Source organism: Sceloporus undulatus, chromosome 3, assembly GCF_019175285.1.
Source record: "Sceloporus undulatus isolate JIND9_A2432 ecotype Alabama chromosome 3, SceUnd_v1.1, whole genome shotgun sequence".
NCBI classification, from domain to species: domain Eukaryota; kingdom Metazoa; phylum Chordata; class Lepidosauria; order Squamata; family Phrynosomatidae; genus Sceloporus; species Sceloporus undulatus.
Window position 1 is genome coordinate 7,375,157 of NC_056524.1, and position 22,223 is coordinate 7,397,379.

The 22,223-nt window shown below is 41.7% G+C and overlaps 1 protein-coding gene across 1 annotated transcript in view; it reads left to right on the top strand.

The window, feature by feature from the left end:
* The window catches only part of LOC121925124 (unconventional myosin-VIIa), a 114,698-nt gene that overhangs the window by 34,023 nt on the left and 58,452 nt on the right, over nt 1-22,223 (top strand). Inside the window, exons 12-14 of the mRNA XM_042456920.1 lie at nt 584-794; nt 2,813-2,948; nt 3,491-3,597. Coding sequence (XP_042312854.1) covers nt 584-794; nt 2,813-2,948; nt 3,491-3,597 — 454 coding nt within the window. The remainder of the gene's footprint in view (nt 1-583; nt 795-2,812; nt 2,949-3,490; nt 3,598-22,223) is intronic.

A 22,223-nucleotide genomic window follows, 5' to 3' on the forward strand; every position in this document is an offset into this window, starting at 1 on the left:
CTTCCAACTGTGGAAATCTCTATATAAATGTATAATTTTCCATTTGTATTATCTAACATGCCTTTTCAAATGTTTCCTTCACATAAAAAAAAGAAAAATGTTTTCATTGGCTATATCTATATATATATATTATCATTTTCTCTAAACATTTATTTACCTTGGTCTTTAGTTTTAATGAGTAAAATTTTCCCCTTATTTTCAATTAAATCAAAGTAATCATTAGCATCTAAAATATGTACAATTATTATTATATCCCATCTTTCTCCCAAAATTGGACTCAAGGTGGGTTACAATTTTAAAATAGAAAATACAACTAAAACATACAAAAGTGAACATTACAATGGAATTAAACTATTCACATGGAACTCAGTGAATTTAAACTGTTCATTATTAAAGCCTTTTCAGTCACTCCAGTTGAAATATTAATACTTTAAATATATTTTTATTACTGTTGTCAAATTATTTCTGGTCTACGCCTTTTCTTATTTATTGGTATCAATATTTTTTTCCACTGGTGTGACTGCATTTGCTTGTCATAAAAAGGGGGCAGAAAGAAAAATTGTCTCTTTTTCTCCTCCTTCAGTTTTGAACAGCTCTGCATTAACTTTGCAAATGAGAATCTCCAGCAGTTCTTTGTCCGACACGTCTTCAAGCTGGAACAAGAGGAATACAACCTGGAGAACATCAACTGGCAGCATATTGAGTTCACAGATAACCAAGATGCACTGGACATGATCGCTATAAAACCCATGAACATCATCTCTCTCATTGATGAAGAGAGCAAGTTTCCTAAGGTAAGCTTTGTGCCAAACAGTAGTAGTGTTTCCAGTACAGTATTCCAAAGGGATGCCAGAATAGTCAGTTTTAGTTCAACAACAACCTCAACCACAAATACTTTTGTGGTTACTTGTTGTTGTTGACCACGATCAAATTGACTTCAGCTTATGGCTATCCTATGTATGAGAGACCTCCAACTTCCCTTATCAGCCCTGCTCAGGTCTTGCAGACTCAGGGTTGTGGCTTTCTTGTCTGTGTCTATCCATCTGGAATGTGCTCTTTCCTACTGCCTTCTACCTTATCAAACATAGTCTTGTCTTCTCATGTACAACAGTCTTAGTTGAGTCATCTTGGCTTCTAAGGATAGTTCAGGCTTGATTTGCTCTAGGATTTATTTGACTTTTTTTGTAGTCCACAGCATCCATAGAGCTCTTCTCCAGCACCACAAAAATGTTTGTATTCAGCAAGAATGTGATATAGTGCAATCACCATGTGCCTACATGAGTGAAGATTTACATTGTTGTTTGTTTTTAAGTGCCCTTGAGTCAACTCCGACTCATGGTGATCCCCTGAGTGAAACATTTCCAAGACACTCTCTCCTCAACCACTCTGCTAAGGACCTGCAGACTCATGGCTGTGGCCTCCTTGATTGAGTCTATCTATCTAGCATGTGGTCTTCCTCTCTTTCTATGTCCCTCCACCTTCCCCAACATCATTGTCTTTTTAGTGATTCATGCCTGCTCATGATGTGGTTTAAGTATGACAGCCTCAGTCGAGTCATCTTGGCTTCCAGGGACAGTTCAGACTTGAAACCAGTTCTAGGACCCATTTGTTTTGTTTTGTTTTTGTCACCCATGTTATCTTCACTCTTCCCAAGAACTACATCTCAAATGAATTTTGTTTCTATCAATTTTCTTCACTGTCCAACTCTCACAGTCATACATAGTGATAGGTAATACTATGGCTTGGACAATCCTGACTTTAGTATTCAGGTGTATATCTTTCATAGAATCGTAGAATAATAGAGTTGGAAGAGACCACAAGGGTCATCCAGTCCAACTCCATACTGGCATGCACGAAATCTCAAAGCATCCCCGACAGATGGCCATCCAGCTTTTGCTTAAAGACCTCCAAGGAGGGAGAATCCACTACACTCCGAGGGAGTTTGTTCCAGTGTCGAACAGCCCTTACTGTCAGGAACTTCCTCCTAATGTTGAGGTGGAATCTCTTTTCCTGTAGCTTGCATTCATTGTTCTGGGTCCTAGTCTCTGGAGCAGCAGAAAACAAGCTTGCTCCCTTCTCAATACGCACTGTAGGATCTTGTCTAGTTCTTTCATAGTTGCCCTTTCCATTCCTAGTCTTCTGATTTCTTGGCTGCAGTCTCCGTTCTGATCAATGATTGATCCAAGGTATGTGAAATGTTTAGCTATTTCAATTTCCTCATCCTCTGATGTGAATTTATGTAAAGCCTCCATGGACATTATTTTTGTTTTCTTACTTTTGAGCAGTAAGCCTGTTTTTGCACTTTCTTTATATTATGCAAGCACAATGTAGGGTGTGTGTGTGTGTGTGTGTGTTGTGTGCCTTCATGTTATTTCTGACTTAAGGTGACCCCAAGGCGAACCTATCATTGGGTTTTCTCGGTAAGTTTTGTTCAGAGGGGTTTTGCCATGGCCTTCCCTTGAAGCTGGGAGACTGTGACCCAATGGGTCACCCAGGGGGTTTCATGGCTGAGCCAGGAGTCAAACCCTGATCTCCAGAGTCCAGTGTCATAATCCAACCCTCAAACCCCTACACCACACTGGCTCTTGGCCATTATCTCTGGCAAGTTTTGCTTTAAAGTTTAAATTTTGTGTTAAAGCTATGCTGAAGCTAAAAACCATCTAGACAATATGATATCAGCAAAATGTTTAAATTTTCTCTGTTTGTCCATTTCTGTTCATACAGTGGAATCACACTATCTGGGTCAGAAACTGTTTCTTTAGTATTTCTGCAGCATGCCTAATTGTGTGCCATTTTGTTTGCATCGGTGCAGGGAACAGATGCCACAATGCTGAACAAACTAAACTCCCAGCATAAGCTTAACACCAACTATATCCCACCCAGGAACAACTATGACACCCAGTTTGGCATCAACCACTTTGCTGGAGTTGTGTACTATGAAACAAAAGGTAAGTGAAGGTGTTCTGTAGGTGGAGAGCCAGGATAAGATCTTAGGACATGTCCCATGGCTCAGAGTAAGGACAAATGTTTTGCATGAGAAAGGACAAAAACGGTGGGTCTTTATTTCTGGAAATACAAGGCTGGAAGTAACTCAGTCACATGCCCCATCTCTGCTGAGATGAAGGCACCATTTTGCCTTCATCCCTGTAGGCGTTGCTAAGTGTCACAACTACTCACCAGTGTATACATAAAACCTGCACTGAATTTAACTCAAGATCTTGTGGCTTAAAAATTTAGCCAAAATGTTGAACCTTCATGATTCTCCCCCATCTACACACATGCACACTTCGCCCTCTAGTAATTATGAGTTCTAGAGAACTCCAAAACTTGTACATGACTGTGGAATTGTAGTTGGTCCTTATAAAAAAATATCACTGTCCCATGGATTTTGTCTTTTGCGTCATTCTTATGGATCAGAAAGGAGATCTCTATTATGATAAATACAGTATGTAACCATGTGCAACTGATGCTATTACCATTTCCCTTGCAGGATTTCTGGAGAAAAACAGGGACACACTCCATGGAGACATCATTCAGTTGGTCCATTCCTCCAGAAACAAATTCATCAAGCAGATCTTCCAGGCAGATGTAGCCATGGTAAGTAATTTCTAGTACTAGGAGGTAAGGTGAAGTTTTTAGGTATGGCATAAACTGAGACCACCTAGGGCAGCATCTGCACTGCAGAATCATAGAATCATAGAATCGTAGTTAGAAGAGACCACAAGGGCCATCCAGTCCACTGTCGAACAGCCCTCACTGACAGGAAGTTCCTCCTAATGTTGAGGTGGAATCTCTTTTCCTGGAGCTTGCATCCATTGTTCCGTGTTCTAGTCTCTGGAGCAACAGAAAACAAGCTTGCTCCCTCCTCAACATGACATCCCTTCAAATATTTAAATAGGGCTATCATATCACCTCTTAATCTTCTCTTCTCCAGGCTAAACATCCCCAACTCCCTAAGTCGTTCCTCATAGGGCATGGTTTCCAGACCCTTCACCATTTTAGTCGCCCTCCTTTGGACACGCTCCAGTTTCTCAATGTCCTTTTTTAATTGTGGTGCCCAGAACTGGACACAATATTCCATGGGGCCTGAACAAAGCAGACTAGAGTGGCACTATTACTTCCCTTGATCTAGACACTATACTTCTATTAATGCAGCCTAAAATCGTATTGGCCTTGTTAGTTGCCGCATTGCACTTGACTCATATTCAATTTATGGTCTACTTGGACTCCAAGATCCCTTTCACACGTAGTTTCATTCAGCCAGGTGTCCTCCATCCTATATCTGTGCATTTCATTTTTTCGCCCTAAGTGCAGTACCTTACATTTCTCCCTGTTGAAGTTCATTCTGTTAGCTGTGGCCCAGTTTTCTAGTCTATTCAGGTCATTTTGAATCTTGATCCTGTCCTCTGGGGTATTAGCTACTCCTCCTAATTTGGTGTCATCTGCAAATTTGATAAGTATGCTCCCAATTTTGTCCTCCAAGTCATTGATAAAGATGTTGAATAGCACTGGGCCCAGGACAGAGCCCTGTGAGACCTCACAGGTCACTTTTCTCCAGGATGAAAAGGAGCCACTGTTGAACACCCTTTGGGTTCGGTCAGTCAACCAATTACAAATCCATGTAACAGTTACCTTGTCTAGTCCACATTTTACAAGCTTGTTTGCAAGAATGTCATGGGAAACCTTGTCAAAGGCCTTACTGAAATCAAGATATATTATATCCACAGCATTCCCTTCATCTAACAAGCTGGTAACTTTATCAAAGAACGAGATAAGATTTGTCTGGCATGACTTCTTTCTCTGAAACCCCTGTTGACTTTTTGTGATTGTGGCATTGATTTCTAGATGTTCACAGACTCTCTGTTTAATGATCTCCTCCGGAATCTTTCCTGGGATTGATGTCAGACTAACTGGATGATAATTGTTGGGATCCTCTTTTCCCCCCTTTTTGAAGATGGGGACAACGTTTGCCCTCCGCCAGTCTGCTGGCACTTCTCCTGTTCTCCAGGAGTTCTCAAAGATTATTGCCAATGGCTCTGATATTATATTTGCCAGCTCTTTTAATACCCTTGGATGGTAGTTCATCTGGTTCGGGAGACTTATATTCATTTAGGTTAAACAAGTATTCCTGTACTATCTCTTTACTTATTCTGTGCTGAAATTCCTCTTTTCTGTCCTCTGCTCCATTATCCTTAGGTTGAGCACCCTTTTCCTTTTCTGAGAAGACTGAGGCAAAGAAGGTGTTGAGTAATTTTGCCTTTTCTCTGTCTTCTGTTAGCATTTTGCCATCTTCTGCATGCAGTGGCCCTACTGTTTCCTCCTTCTTCCTTTTGCTGCAGTTTGGCACTGCTTTAACTGCCATGGCTCACTGCTTTAGAATTCTTGGATTTGTATTTTGTGGGGTGCTTAGCCTTATCTCTCAGAGAACTCTGCTGCCACAACAAACCGCAAGGGCCATCCAGTCCAACCCCCTGCCATGCAGGAAATCCAAATCAAAGCATCCTAGAATTCCATAGGATGGAGCCATGGTAGTTAAGGCAGTGTCGAACTGCATTAATTCTGCAATGTGGCAGCAGCCTGAGTCTAGACTAGCCTCCACTAGCCTGGCACCCTTCAGATGTACTGGAATACAGCTCCCACAATCTCCATACTTGAGTGACTGGAGATTTAGGAAAATGCAATTCAACATTCCTGGAAGATACCAGGTTCTGGTGGGGTTTTGCCCCTGCCTCCTATTCCTGAGTAGGAGAGAAGGGCCCATTTTCTAATTACTCTTCAGGATCTGCCACCATTGACCTTTCTCTCCTTTAAGTCAGTACAGGGCTAGAGAACATTGAGGGGTTTGCTGACCAACCTCTGGCTTCCCAGAGACTTTCCCACCCTCTTCCATGAGAGAAAGGAAATTCACCGAAACACACTGAGCGGACAGGCACATGAACGATTGGAAAAAGAGAAGGTTTCTCAATGGATGAACATTTATCTCTAATGACTCTCAGCAGATCCTACATTATGCTGTCTCTAAACCAACCTGGAAACATATGTTGGGAAAACAGCAAAGTCCAGTAATATCCAAAATCCACAAAACAATAATACTGTTATTGGGCCAACCAAACTGCACAAAATAATTGTTGCATAAAATACAATAAAATAGTTGACCTGATAAAGGTATCACTGTGTTGTGGATTTTGGATGCAATTGTACTAAACCAACCTGTTAACCTTTTGGTTATCCAAGAACATATGGTTGGCATTGGTGGCCATGATAATGGCAGGGTGCCATTTTCACAGGAGAGGAAAAGTTGCCTTAGATTTAGTTATGCTTAAACAGCATCTTGAAGTCAGTGGGGCCAAATTCTATAGACATGGCTCTGCATATTAAACAGCATTTTCTGCACAGGAAAAAGGCATTTTCACTGTGGTGAAATAGAGTACTGTGGAAGATGGTAGACTGTCCTTTGCTGGAGGTTTTTAAAGAGTTTGGATGGCCATCTATCAGGGATGCTTTGGCTGTGGATTCCTGCAATAGCAAGGAGCTGGACTAAAACAGAGGTGAGGAAAGTGTGGCCTGAAAGCTACATATGGCTCTCTCAGGCTGCATGTGATCCCTGTGTCTCTTTCTGTGTCACTTATGGTTCTCCAGGGCCCCACAATTGTTTCACTCACCACCACAAAATTCACCCTAAAATCTCTCAAATACCTCCAAGAATGGAGGTGGGTGGACAGTTTAGCCACAGTCACCCACCTTTTTTAGGTCAACTTTTAAGTCACTTCCCATTGAAAAAATGGTCCCTCCTGGGCCTAAAATGGCCCAGTGATGGTTCCCCAAAATGGAGAAGTTGACCACCACACTCCCTAGGGGACATTTCCTTTGCAACAAACAATTGGGGAATGTGGTAGGTGGGAAGCCTTCCAATATCCACTGGAGATGCCAGTCACAGATGCTGGCGAAACGTCAGGAATAAACTCTTCTAGAACATGGCCACGTAATCCGAAAAACCCACAAAAATGTATAGATTAAAGAGATCTTTGCCTGCCTGTAGGCTGACATGGAGGTGAGTCCATCTCAGTGGGGGTAGACCACTTGACTCTTGCTCAGCTGCTATTAGAGTTCTTTGGTTCTTCTTCTTCTTGATATTTATTGTTCCATTGAAGGGTTTAAAGAATTTTTTACAATTTAAAAAAAAAGACACCAGCCGTTTGTATCAATTATGCAACTGGTGGGAAATTACTTTTAGACTGTCTCTCCCCGCATCCTCCCAGCCACAAAACATCCCACGAACATCTGCGGGATCTGGGATGTTTACTCCCCAAAGTAGCATTCTCATGCTGTGAACAGAAGATATATAACTATAATCCTCAAATTCCCACAAGGCCCTATGACTTCCTTCCTGACATCCATTTGATTCTGTCTGGATTTATAGTTTTAAAAATATTGGAAACACTCAGCCAGAAAGCTCTAGGGCCTCTCCAAACTACAAATCCCAAATTCCAAGGATGCAGCCCGGCAATAAAGTAGTATCAATGCTATAAAAAGCAAAAGCCTCCTGCTAATTTTTATAAAAGAATTAGCATAGGGTTGTAATGAACTAAGAAAGCAGTAAATAAAGAGAAGAAAAGAGAAAGAAGAAGATTAGTTCATGCTGAAGAAGGTTATAAGCATCTCTGCGATGTGACTCTTTTAAATACAGTGGGCCCTTGGTATCCACGGGGTTTGGTCCAGGACCTCCCTTAGATACCAAAATCAATGGATGTTCAAATCCCATTAAATACATCTTGAAGCTGCATGCTAGCCAGGAGAAGATTGAACAAAATCAGGCCTGTATCTCAATCCAACAATCACAGGCCGTTCTTTCTGGTGACAATGATGAACAGTAATGCAAATATAGACAGCTAGCCACTGGAGGAGGTCAAGTGTCAACTGTTTATTGGCACATCAAATCCCTCCTCTGAGCGCTTCAGGCAGAGGTCACAAAAGCACATGCAGATAACACACTGCGTAAGGATTTAAGAAACATTCCCAGAGCTTGAGCCACTAGAGGCATCACTAGGGTAGGACCTTATCGCACTCACAATTTCAGCATTTTGGGGACGGAAGGAGGACGCTCGTGTCGCGCAGTCCGGCAGAAAACGGAGTTTATCACACATGAGACGTCCTCCAAGGGCCCCGTTCCGCCCCCGGCGTGCACCCTTCGCATCCAGGCCTGACGGGTGTGTTTTTGCCTGACGGATTACCTTCTGTCGGCAAAAAATGGCGCCCGTCGGACTGGACGTGAACAGGTGGCGCCGGGGGGCGGAACGGGCCTCTTGGAGGACGTCTTCGTGTGCGATAAACTCCGTTTTTGCAGGACGTGTGCGCACACAAGCGTACTCTCCAGTCCCCAGAACGTTGAAAATTGTGAGTGTGATAAGGTCCTTAGATGGCACTAGTTGACACCCTGGAGGGATTGGCATGGCTGCTGGGCAGTGAGAAAGGGCTTTGCCTCCCTATGTGTATTGTACTGTATGGATGAGGTTGTAATCCTGCCTCATCTGTGGGAGAGGCAGGAAATATAAATTATTTATTTATTTATTTATTTATTTATTATTGGCTTGCCATCATCCTCTTTCCAAAACTCAGACAAAAGTTTGAGGCAGTTTATCAAACCCTCCCACTGTCTATAAAATGCCCCCCTCCACACCACATTTTGATATTTAACACTGCATACACTCAGCCCCCTGTATCCATGGATTCAACCAGCCAGGTTCAAAATTCCAAAAATATATAATTCAAAGCAAACTTTGATTTTGGAGACATCATTGACTTGGCAAATCTATATAATGGGACTTGAGCATCCATGGATTTTGGTATCCACGGGGGGTCTTGGAACCAAACCCCAGCAGATACACCAATGTCCCGCTGTATTCAAGGTTGTTTATATTTCCTCCTGCAATTTGTGTTTGTTACTTCAAACAGCTGCTGGGGATATTTTTCAAACCCTTCAATCTGGGAGTTCCCTGGTTTTCTGAGAGAAATGGTAACGATATATGCTATATGCATGTATCCTATGCTGGGTGGTTATTATAGCCTGTATTACAGGATAGATAGAAAGAAATCAATTAGTTTTCATGTCAAAAGTATATTCCAACCGGATCTCCCCTTCTCACGCTGTTGCACTACACCCGCAGAGTCAACAGGTTGCCCACCAGGATTGGTTACAAAAAACCTTTCTTCTAAATCTTTAAGCAACCACAGAATTGGGTTGCCTTTAAAATCCTAATACCACATCCTGAGCCCCTGGATACCGAAGGATTTGTTTTCTAACATGAGCTGCCTGTACAGAGATCACCTTTGCTAGAGCTTGGAGAAGTTACTTTTGGACTTCAATACTAGGGAGCTGTGAGAATTTAGTTTAAGGGTTTAACCCAAGCTTGTATTTGGAGGCTTTTCTGAGTCTGGCATTTCAAGGGAAGCAGGTACAGAAAGGAGAGAGAAAAAAGCTTATTGGATGGTGACACAAATTGTTGAAAACCATCCCTATGGAAGTGATTTGCAATGTATTTTAATATCAGTAGAGATTTTCGTACAGTATTTGCTCAGTGGTCTTTACTTTCAGTTTACTTGTTTTTGTCTAATCTTCCTATATCTGCTGTCTATTCTCTTGTTGTTCTTTTGGCATTTTGTTGTTTTATTTGTGAGCTATTTTAAACCCATTCCATCAAAAACTGACCTATTATTCACAATAGCATTAATAATGTGCCCTAGATATAGTGATAGGTCACAAAATGCAAGAAAGAAAATAAAAATTTAAAGCACCCAAATGCTATCTTGTTGTGCAAGGTATTACAAAAACTGTTTCACATAATGGAGTGAAATAATTCAACAATATTTGGATCATCCGGTACTTTGGATAAGGGAACATGATGTGTAATAGCGTGACAAGCTTTGTGAAACAAACCAGTTCCTCTATCTCTGTCTCTGTGCCTATTTGCAAAAGGAGATGTCTCTGAGTGCATACTGGTCTTCATGAGTGTTTTTTAAAAACAGTAGAACATTTAACATCAGTCTTTGCATTTCTATTTCGAAGCAGTAGATAAGTCTACTCATTTGAGATATGGTGCTGGAGAAGAGTGCTGAGAATACTGTGGACAGCCAAAAAGACAAATAGGTCCTTGAACAGATCAAGCCTGAAACCTCCCTGGAAGCCAAGATGATCAAACTGAGGCTGTCTTACTTTGGCCACATAATGAGAAATCAACACTCACTAGAAAAGACAATAATGCGAGGAAAGGTAGAAGGCAGCAGAAAGCGAGGAAGACTGCATGCCAGATGGATAGACTCAGGGAGGTCATGGGTCTGAATTTGCAAGACTTAAGCAAAACAGTGGAGGACAGGGGGTCTTGGACATGTCTCATCCAGTGGGTTGCCATGAGTCTGGACCGACTTGAGGGCAATTAACAACAAAGTAGACAAATATCCATTTCACAATTGTGCATGTAACAAATACCCATTTTCTTTTGAAACATAACAGAGCAGCTTTTGATTTCTGTTTGGATTAGTGAAGCCTCTCTCCACCCTTTTACCCTAGAGGAACCTTTGAAATAATTATCAGGTCTCGGAGAACCCTTGCATGGAAATTACTGTATCTACAGCTCAAAAAAAGTTATTTTTCTCACAGGCATAATCTCTTGCAGAACCCCTAGTAGCTTCTCATGGAACCCTAGCATTGCTGGGAACCGTGGCTAAGAAACCCTGGATTAGTGACTACCAGGAACAACCAAGTGGGTGCAAACAGGCTGTAAGAAGTAACATACAAAGAAATGCAGCAACTCTTCAATCTGGCATAAGTAACCATGCCATGGAACTGGGATTCACAGGTTCAAAACAGCAGGACATTTGGGTTAGCAGGGATAATAATGTCATCTGCCTCTTTCAGATTTCCCCACTGCCTCTGAACATAGCCACAATAATCGGAGTAGCTGTGCAAAAATTGATTTTCCGGCTATGATGTATTGTTGCTGTCCATTATCCCTGTTGTAATGCAGAGTTACTTAGGTGGCTTGGTCTTGAATGGAATGGATAATGGAGACTCATTAGCTTTACAAAAGACTTGGTGCTGGTGGAGATGAAAATGAATTTGTTGACTTTCAAACAGAAATGTTTCTCTGCAGTGCTGGGAAAAGGAATTCCTGGAAAATCTTGAGTCATATAGTGTTTGGGGACAAATTGTGTCCCTCTGTTTCCTTTCCTTCTGCATTCTGGGATATCTTCAGCCAAAGTCCAATGTGCTAACGGTTACACTGCCCTTTGCCAGGTCATTGTTCTGTGTCTTTCTGTTGGTCCTCATGGACTATGCTTTATGTTTATACTGCCACTCAGTGTGTGTGTTTGTATATTGAGAGAGAAGGATGGAGCACTATTCAATTTTGACTCTGTTTGGAAGTGTGGTTATCAAAACTGCTATTATGAGTACCTGTGATTCATAAATTTATGAATTTATGAACTGTATCACTAGTAGGGATGCCAGATCAGGGCTATCCCAGTCCCTGAGTTTCCAGGACCAAAATCTAAGACCTGGGGACAACCCCTTGTCATGTAACAGTGAGCAGGCCTGCTGATTTCACAAGGATGAAGTTCTGGAATTTATTGCCACAAGATGTGGTGATGGCAACTGGGTTAGATGGAGACAGGGCCTATTCAGAATCATTGACTCAGATTTTGAACTCACTACCCTGTGACTCCTATCTGGTTCTTGTCTAGTACCCACCATCTCATTTTCATTAGTCGCTCGCATCTGTTGAAAGACATTGCATCCCATCAGGCCTGTTTTCCTGCTTTATTGTTCTTTTGATATTAATGTACATTTTTATTCCTGCTTGGGTTCAGGGTTCGATTCCTTGCTTGGTTATGGAAACCCACTGGGTGACCTTGGGCAAGTCACACACTCTCAGCCCCCCAAAAAATCCATGACAGGTTGCCTTTAGTTGGAAATGACTTGAGACAGTCTGTAGTTCCTTGCCATCTTTGGTTAAGCTAGGATCTCCAGAAAAAAATACTGGAGGAAACCCAAGCTTAGAAAAGTTCCTTTTAGGGGGATGTCTCTTCCAAGAATTCCCCAATGGCCAAACTGACTAATGGTTTCTAGGATTGTCCAACAGAAACAAACCCACCACCTTTCCGAAATTCTCTCGAGACACTTTTGTTGTGATGTTTGGGAGCTGTCGCCTATCATGGTAGATATAATTTTGGGCAAGATCAGAGAAGGGAATACCTTTTGTCCCTACAAGTGTTCTTGGACTATAGCTTGCAGCATCCATCATCGTTGGCTGTGTTAGTAAGGGTCTCTATTCATGCTCCCAAAAGTCTTTTGAGAAATTATTTGGAGTATCTGTACAGAAAACAGATTTTTGCAGAGAAAAACAAAACCTTTCTGCACAGGAAACATTCTTTCTGCACAAAAAATGTTGCTCCTGTGCAGAAAGCGTGTTTTCTTTGCAAAATATGTTTTTGCAAGCATTGGAAAATCCCATCACTGGCCACCAAACAAGTAATAATAACCAAAGTTTTTTGTGGGTTTTTCGGGCTATGTGGCCATGTTCCAGAAGAGTTTGTTTCTGATGTCTTACTGGCATCTGTGGCTGGCATCTTCAGAGAATGCTGGCATGGAAGTGAGTGGGGTATACATATATTGTGTGACCCTGGGTTAATAACCAATATCTTTTCTAACCCTAATATGAGAAGGTGGAAGGGTATCTTTTTTGTTGGGAATCACAACTTTTGTTTGGTAAGAGGAGGGGAATCCCAGGTCCCTGTCAACCACTGGCCCTGGCAACAACAACTGCCAGCATTCAGCCTATGATGCCAACCACTGCAGCATCTGACTATTGGGAGCAAAAAGTTTGGCCACATTGAACTCAGCCTTGTGCTACCATGCCCAGATTTTCATTGTCCAACAGCAAATATAGTTGACACACTAGTCTCTTGGCCACAACTCTCTTGGACATCTAGAGTCAGGGTTGGTCTATAACAGGGAGATCAATCTTTGCTTATCTCTTCACAAAATCATAGAGTTGGAATAAACCCCTAGGACCATCAGTCCAACCCCCTGCCATGCAGGAACACACAATCCAAGCACTCCCAACAAATGGCCATCCAGTCTCTGTTTAGAAACGTCCAAGGAAGGAGACGCCATCACCCTCCAAGGAAGCACATTCCACTGTTGAAAACCTCTTACTGTCAGGAAGTTCTTCCTAATGTTGAGGACAAATTCCTTTTCCTGTAGCTTGAATCCATTGCTCTGTGCCTTTCCGCATACACAAGAATGGAAAATTCCAAATGTTTTCTCCTCATTTTCACTTTTTTTAAAAAAAAGCTAGCCTTTTTAGATTTTTCAGAAAAATTTGCAAAGTTGTTTTAGACAAAAGCAGGGTTTTTTAGCACTCAAAAATTTGCACAAAATACAAGCGAAAGAGGTCTCTTTGGCTAGATAGCAAACTTTTTGCAGCGACTGACCTTTTTTTCAGTATCTCAATGTGCCACCCCCAAAAAAACAAAATAAAAAAGGTGGAAAGAAATGAGGTCCCAGAAGACTAAAAGGGATGGGGACCTTTAAAACTAATTTATTTCAGTATGACCTTTTTATAGGTTTCAGTTCACTTCCTCACCTCTTCAGATTGAATTTTATGAAAGCTAATGCTAGGATAATCAGTTAATCTTAAAGGTGCTGTTACTCTCTTCCTCCTACATCCCTTTTCATAATCTGTTTTTTTGAAATCATGCTGAAACAGCTTGTCTCAATGAGAATGAGCAAATTTGCAAATATGATTTCCATCCCTTGTCCAAAAGAACTCCTTCCCCCAAATCCAAACCTTTGCATCGAAACAGAGTGTTTTTCCATTCAATGCTGGTTGAATCTAAGTTCATTTTTACCATGGCCAGTCTTTCAGAATTAAGCTTCCATTTGGTCCTTGTCCACATCAAATCCCCTGTGATTTCCAGGGAGCATTTCAGGACCTCTCTGGAGTGAAGTGGAAAGAAGAGTATCACCTTAGGTATCATTTGCACATTAGTGTTATAGGCTGAGTTTCCTTATCCAGAATTCTCAAATCTGAAACAATCCAAATTCCAAAAATGTCCACATGGGTGGCTGAGCTAGTGATAACTTTGCTTTCTGATGTTTCAGTGTAAACAAACTATTTAATACACATAATTATTAAAAATGTTGTGTATAAAGTTACTTTCAGGCTATGTGTATGAAGTGTATACAAAACATAAGTGAATTTCATGTTGGGCTTATGTCTCATCTCCAAGATATCTCATTATGTATAGGCAAATATTCCAAAATCTGAAAAACTCCAACATCCAAAACAGATCTGCTCCCAAACTGTTCTGAAAAGGGAGACTCAGCCTCTACTGAATTATCAGAGCCCAGATGATGATTGCATGTTTTCATGTACATATTGAATGATATAAAAAACAAGATAGAACCAGGGAGAACTCCATTGGGGACTGACCAGGGTTTCAAACAGGCATCACCAAATACCGTCTCTTCCTAAGGATGCTTTAGGAAGAGCTGAAGTTACCCAAATTTGTATTCCCAAATTTGATCCATTTAACAGAATATCATGGTCATTGCACCTTCCCTTAGCATGTGTGCAGATCAAAAAAGTATTTAGATATTTTAAGGCCTCATTCAGACTACATAATAAACCAGTTTTCAAACTGGTTTAAACCACTTTAAAATGCCCTTGTTCACACTGGCGCCGAATTTCTCTGATGCAGTTTGTGGGGGGCCAGCGCTAAACTCGGTTAAACTAGTTCTTCCGAATCCTAGGCATTTAGCGCATCTTTTAAAATGATTCAGTTCAAGTGCGAAGGCATTGTCAATTGGATTCAGTTCTCTATGATGCAATCATCCCTGTGATGTCGCACATTTCAGAATCCATTTTTAATCAATCCAATTGTTAATGTGAACCTGAGGTGGTTTAAATTGAAATTAGCAGGTTCGGTTGTGGCAATTAAAGTCTGAACATCTATTCAGTGTCAAATCATTCCATTGATTCAAAATGATCTAATGCAAAAATCGGTTTATTATATAGTGTGAATGAAGCCAGTTTACTCATGTGCATACAGAAACTTGAAGGAAATCTGAAAGATGCTTCAGTAATGTATTGGGGGTGAAGGGGAGATGTGGAAATGTCCTTATGTCCATCTGTGAATTTTTGGAAGGTATGAGAGCCAGTGTGGCATGGTAGTGTGAGTGTTGCACTATGACTCTGGAGACCAGGGTTTGATTCCCAGCTCAGTCCTGAAACCAACTGGGTGACCATGGGCAAGTCACAGTCTCTCAGCCTGAAGGGAATGCAATGGCTAACCACCTCTGCACAAATCTTGCCAAGAAAACTCCATGATAGGTTTGCCTTAGGGTTGCCATACGTCAGAAATGACTTGAAGGCACAACAACAAGAACAAGAACATTTAACATATGATGGAGCCTTTATCTGCCCGATAAGTCACAGATGATGCAAGTCTTATGGCAGACATTGTAAAGGCTACTCCTTGTTACATAAGAATCTATTGGGGAAAACATAATGGGTACCAACTGTTACACCTTTTCCTGCCACCCTAATATTTACCTTGTAGTGGTGCTGGACAAGGATGCTGTTGTGGCCTGCATGAGATGGCAAGGGCAGCATTATGGGCATGAGGATCCAAGCCTCCCAAGTCCCAACTAACTGTCCCAGGAACCCTTGGAAGTTTAAGTTCCCAGGGTACAAGCTGCTTGCTAAAACATTCAGAAGCAACAGATTTTTGGAAGGGGGCTCACAGCTGACTAATTCAGCAGCAGAAGAAAAGTTTAGTGGTTGGTCAGCACACCCAAGGAAGCAGGCTCTTCGATTTGCTAAAAATACGGATCCCATAGCATAGATGCTCCAGTCTGTAACAAGTACAGTGGTCCCTCCACATTTGTTGGGTTTAGAGCCGAATGATCCCATCAATGTGGAAAAACTGCAAATAAAAAAAACATTATTCTTTTTACCTAAGAGAACATCTCTTTAGGAATCTCCAGGTCCTCCAGTGCAACTGTGTGGTTGACATCTGCCAGAAGTTGATCATAGAATCATGCTGGAGGACCGGCAAACTTCTAGGTTCTCCATCACAATTCTATGGCCACTTTCTGGCAGAGCTGTGCTGGAGGATTTAGAGATTCCTAGAGATAATATATTAATCAAACCCACAAATAATCAAATCCACAAAAGTCAAAGCCGCAAATGTGGAAGGCCAACTGTAATTCTGATGTCCAAGAATATGGATTTTACTATACCAGTGCAAATGGTAAGTTGCAGTATGGTGTTAAAATCCATATGCTGTGTGGGTGGAATGACGCTTCATTCAAAGCAACCGTCACACAGTCTGAACTGAAAACAACCACAGAGCAGCCATTGTTTAGCAATAGTTCAGAACTCCCGACTTGTTGGTTGTTCTTCTTTTTCACTTTATTTCCCTATTCTCTGTCTCTCTTTTGTTTTTTTGCCTTTGCTCCCCTGTAGTTTCTCTGTGGCTATGCGTCCAGTACTTTTGGCCAGTCGCCTGCACCCACTTTGAAGGTAAAATAAATCAAAGAGCTCCCTTCTGTGGTATGTTCACTTCTACCCTCTGTCACTGGTTTACTACTTTCCTTGCGTCATTTATAACAGATCCCTCCCAAGAGGACAGATTCGCGTATGGAGACACAGAGGGCTTGTCTCAGAGAAGCAAGGCTGTTTTCTGAGTTGGCTAGGGATGAGTGGAACCGCTACCTTCTGCGTGAAAAGGTGAAAAAAAGGGGGCAACTAAAAAAATTAATGCTATTCCAGAGTACAGTGGGTCCTCCACATTCATTAGGGTTCCAGATTCTGAACCTCTGTGAAAGTGGGTTAAAAAACCACTTAAAAAAACAACTTAGAGAACATCTCTCTAGGAATCGCTAGGTCCTTCAGTGCAACTCTGTGGTCTTTCTTGAAGACCTGCAAACAGCTAGAGGTGTTCTCTCTAGGAATTTCTAGGTTCTCCAGTGCAACTTCTGATGAAAGATTGCCATAGGGTTTCACTGGAGGATGTAGGGATTCCTAGAGAGAACATATTAGTCAAATCCATGAATAATCAAATCTGCAAAAGTCAAAGGCACAAATCTGGAAGACCGACTGTACAGTGGTCCTGGGTATCCAATGGGGTTTGGTTCCAGGACTCCTTGTGGATGCCAAAATCTGTAGATGCTCAATTCCCATTAAATACAATGGCATAGTAAAATGGTATCCCTTATATAAAATGGCAAAATCAAGGTTTGCTTTGTGGAATTTATTTAAAGCATTTATATAATTTTTGGATATGTTCAAGCCATGGCTACAGAGGGTTGACTACTTTCCTTGTGGATTAAAGGGTGGAAGTTTAGGGGCTTTCTAGTGTTAGAAACAAGATGACTAGCTAGTATTTGGAAAGGTTCCTGCCCTGTAAGAACTCCCCAGAGTTTGGGGGATTTATTTTGTGGCGTGTAGCTTCCAGAATCTTCCGGCCTGCTAGGGGATTTTTTGAATTGTAGACCAAAAAGTACCTTTAGATTCTTAGATGCAAGGAGTTTCAGTAGTAGAAGAGTTAGAGAGATGTATTTTAGCCATACATCCGCCAGCCTTCTCACCAGCTGTGAAGAGGACAGATAGGATCAGGCTGGAGCTGTGGAACAACAGAAACAAGATTGAATCCGATAACTTGTTCTGACAAATTGTGGAGACCACGTGAGCTCTCATATCCAGGCTGGTAAACCCAGGAGCCCTAGCCAGCATGACCAGCGACGAGACATGATGAGATTAGCAGTTCATCAACATCTGGAGGGCAGGAACTTTCATGCCTTAAATCCTTCCCTCATCTGAGTCCTTGTCTTTGGCACCATCTCTTCTGGCACACTGTCATCTCCATTAGTTGTGCATGTATATATATATGCACAATAATGGGCCATTGGGAGTGATTCAGGTTTGCAATTTTGCATGGCAGAATGGTTTGAATGTGACTGTGGAGCCCAGGGTTCGATTCCCTGCTTGGCCATGAAACCCACTGGGTGAACTTGAGCAATTCACATGCTCTCAGCCTCAGGGGAAGGCAATGGCAAACCTCCTCTAAAGAAATCTTGCCAAGAAAATCCTATGACAGCTTTGCATCATAAGTCAGAAACAACTTGAAGGCACACAGCAACAACAGCAAAGCACCTCTGGACCCGACTTTGCACCTGTGTATTCAGGTATCATTTCTGGCCTGCCATCTTTTTGCTTGGCTTTGACCATGTACCATCTGATGAGAGCAGGCCTGGTCACAATTTACATCTAGATTGGATGAATATAATGTTTCTGTTCATGAGTTGCTCCTGAAGACTGTTTTGAGTCTTCTGCTAGTACAAAATACTGCTGTGGCTTTTGGACAATTATAATGAGTGCCAGTAATAGCTGATGTGCTACCTCATTACTCTTTCAGCTGTTGTAGCTTCTGATCCCTTATTATGTGCAACACAAGGTGTTGGTTGTTAGTGGCATCATTAGGGTTGGCATCACCTGGTGTGGTAACTCTTAGCTTCATTCCCCCCCTTTGACCTCATTCCATAAAACACCATACAACAGTGGTGTCACTAGGGTTGGCATCACCCAGTGTGGTAACTCATGGTTTTACACAGACCCTTTGACTTCCTCCCATACCTTACAGAATCCTTAATGTTTTTTGTTTTACTCATATTACTCGTAAATGGAAATTCCTGTATATCATTGAATGTAATGGCAATAATTGTGACATTGAAGATTTTCACACCAGTGCTTACCGTGGGTAAGTGTAACCTGTGGGCCCCATGTGATGCCCCAAGGCCATTTGGAGAGCGGCAGAGATCTTTTTTTTTTTTTTTTTTAACTGAAAATGGGCACTCACTGTCTGAGATAACTTAGTGGCCCTCCTACATATCATTAGCTATTGAAGATTTGACCTTTTCTATTGGGGTTCCCAGGAGGTGGGGTTCCCCGCTTGGGAGATTTGGATGCCTCTCAGTACGCCAATGGTTTGCTATTAACTGCCTCAAACCTTACTTATAAGGCAGACTAGTAAGTGAAATAAACAAAATGCTGTGGATGTAGCGTATCTTCATTTCCCTTTGACAAGGGTCTTGCAAACAAGCTAGTAAAGTGCAGGCTAGACAATGCAACTGTTAGATGGATTTGTAATTGGTTGACCAACCAAACCAAAGGGTTCTCAGCAATGGCTCTTCTTCTTCATCCTGGAGAGAAGTGACCAGTGGGGTGCCACAGGGTTCTGTCCTGGGCCCAAATTGCTATTCAACATCCTTAACAATGACTTGGTTGAAAGAATAGGAGGCATGCTTATCAAATTTGAAGACGACACCAAATTAGGGGGAGTAGCTAATACACCAGAGGAGTATGACCTCAGTGATTAGAAAGCTGGGCCAAAACTAACAAAATGAGAAATGTAACGGAAGAAATGTAAGGTAATGCACTTAGACAAAAAATTTTTTTTAAATTACAAAAAATTAAAAATACAATAAAATTTTAAAAATGAAATGCATAGATATAAGATGGAGGACACCTGACTTAACAAGACTACATGTAAAAGGGATCTAGGAATCCTAGTAGACTGCCCATTGAACATGAGTCAACAACAGTGTAATGCAGTTGCTAAAAAGCCCAATGCGATTCTAGGCTGAATCAATAGAAGTATAGTGTTTAGGTTGAGGGAAGAAATAGTACCACTCTATTCTGCTTTGGTCAGGCCCCACCTGGAATAGTGGGCACCACAATTTAACAGAGAGATTGACAAGCTGGATCGTGTCCAGAGGAGGTGGACCAAAATGGGAAAATGCCACCTTTTGAGGAGTGGCTTAGACAGCTGGCTATATTTATTCTGGAGAAGAGAAGGTTAAAAGACATGGAACAGTGGATTCAAACTACAGGGAAAGAGATTCCACCTCAACATTAAGAAGAACTTTCTGCCAGTAAGAGCTGTTTAACAGTGGAACGCACTCCTTTGGAGTGTGATGGAATCCTTCTCTGGAGGTTTTTAACAGAGGCTGGATGGACATCTGTCAGAGCGAGTGCTTTGATGATGTTTTCTTGCATGGCAGAATGGGATTGGACTGGATGGCCCTGAGTCTCTTTCACCTCTAAGATTCTATGCTTTTGAAGGCACTTTGGAAATTTCAGCTGGCAGGGAGTTGGACTGGATGCCTACCCATAAAGGGTTATCACACAGAGGCAAATCCCATGCAGAAATGGGATTTTAAAATCTACTAAACACCACAAATGTGGTTTGTTTTTCAGACATGTTGGCGAAAAGAGAAATAACGTGAAAATAACCTGAATGGAAAGCTGATAAAAACCACTCGCTTTTACTTTCGGAATTTCCCAAAAGTAAAAAGGAGTGGGTGTTGTCAGCTTTCCATTTGGGTTATTTTTGCATTATTTCTCTTTCACACAAACATCATCTGAAAAACAACCCATATTTTTGGGGTTTTTCTACTTTCTGTTTGAGTTAACCCATAACGTCATGTGAAAAACAACCCGCAAAATTGGGTTGTTTTCACTTTTAATCTAGTTTCTGCACGGGATTCGTCCAGTGTGATAAACGCCTTTGATTCTATGAAAACTTGGAAATAAATGCTGCTTTCTCCCACCATCTGAACACTTGCCTTAAAATAAAAGTATTGCTCTCACTGCCTCCAGAATACATTTCACATAGCTGTGGAACTCAATTCCATAGTACAGGAAACTGTCCATAGAATAATTGGGGGGCATAGGAAAACAAAGCACATTTCTTACTAACACAAAATGGCCCAAGACAGACCGTCTGAAAACGGCGGGCTGGAGGCACCTGTTTTAACTCTGGTGGGATGCCATAGCAGCCAAATCGTGCAGCGTCCCTCTGGAGTAAAAAGATGGGACGCTGCCATGATGCCACTGCTGTTACACACTAGGGTTCGGGAGCGTGTGGTTAATGTGCACTCCTGAATCCTAGTATCGGTGGTGGCATACCCTTTTGGCCCGTCTGCCTCAGGCCAATGTTATACTAAAAACAGCAACTGCTTTGGGCTGCATCTTCTCACTGAGTGTCACCCAAAATAGTGTCCCCCTAAACTATTAACTGTACACTTTGTGTCCTTTATTATGAGAGCAAAGTTTTCAAAAGTTTAGCAAAGTGAGCTGAAGTCTCCCAAGTTCTCTAAAGTCAGCAAACATGTTCATTTGCTGCCATTTATGGTACACCTCTTCTTTTAAGCCCAGGGTGGGTGGCATATTGGTATGGACTTAGACCACAGATCATATTCATCCTGTGTCTCCTTTTCACAGAAGTTCTCCAGAAACCATCAAAGACTGATGATATGGCAAGAAAGAAAAGGAAAAAAAGATATTTTCATAGTTTTAAAGGGGAATCAAACTCTAGGGAGGAGAGCCAGCATGGCATAGTGATTTGTATGTTAGACTATGACTCTGGACACCAGAGTTCAAATCCCTGCCTGGTCATGAAACCCACTGGGTGACCTGGGGCAAGTCACACTCTCTCAGCCTCAGGGGAAGGCAGTGGCAAACCTCCTCTGAACAAATCTTGCCAAGAAAACCCCATTGATAATTTGCCTTAGGATCACCATACATCAGAAATGATGCAAAGGCACGCAGCTCAGGTATCATACTAGGCAGGGCACCTGATTGCCATGCACCTTGTTTTGGTTTTTAAAATAGTTTACCCATGTCTGGAAGGATTTTCTCTCTCTATTTCTTAATCCTGCAGTACTGCCAAATTTCAGTAGCACTGGATCTGGGGAGGGGAGTAAAATTGGTCCACCTCCTTGTAAGCTAGAGACAAGTAGCAAATTTTCAATGTTAAAAAAAAATTGAAATGCAAAATATTAGAGAGGCATTTGCAGTCAGCCCAGAAAATAACCCCCTCAAGAGCCATTGAAAAATTATACCCCCCCCCAGACAATATTTCCCAGAAAGGAAATCTTAATGTCCAGCTTTTGCTCCCTAAATAGAGGCAATTGTTCAGTCTGGCTACTTCTCGTTCTTTGTTTTTCTTATATGTACATCCAGTTGGCAATGACAGACCATGTTGTTACTTCCTGTGGGCATCTGGGACTGACATAGCAAGAGGCAGGATGCTTGATGGCAATGTCCTCAGATCCAGTAGTATTTCCCTTAGAAAAGCTTCTGCTCATGGATTCTGAGTGT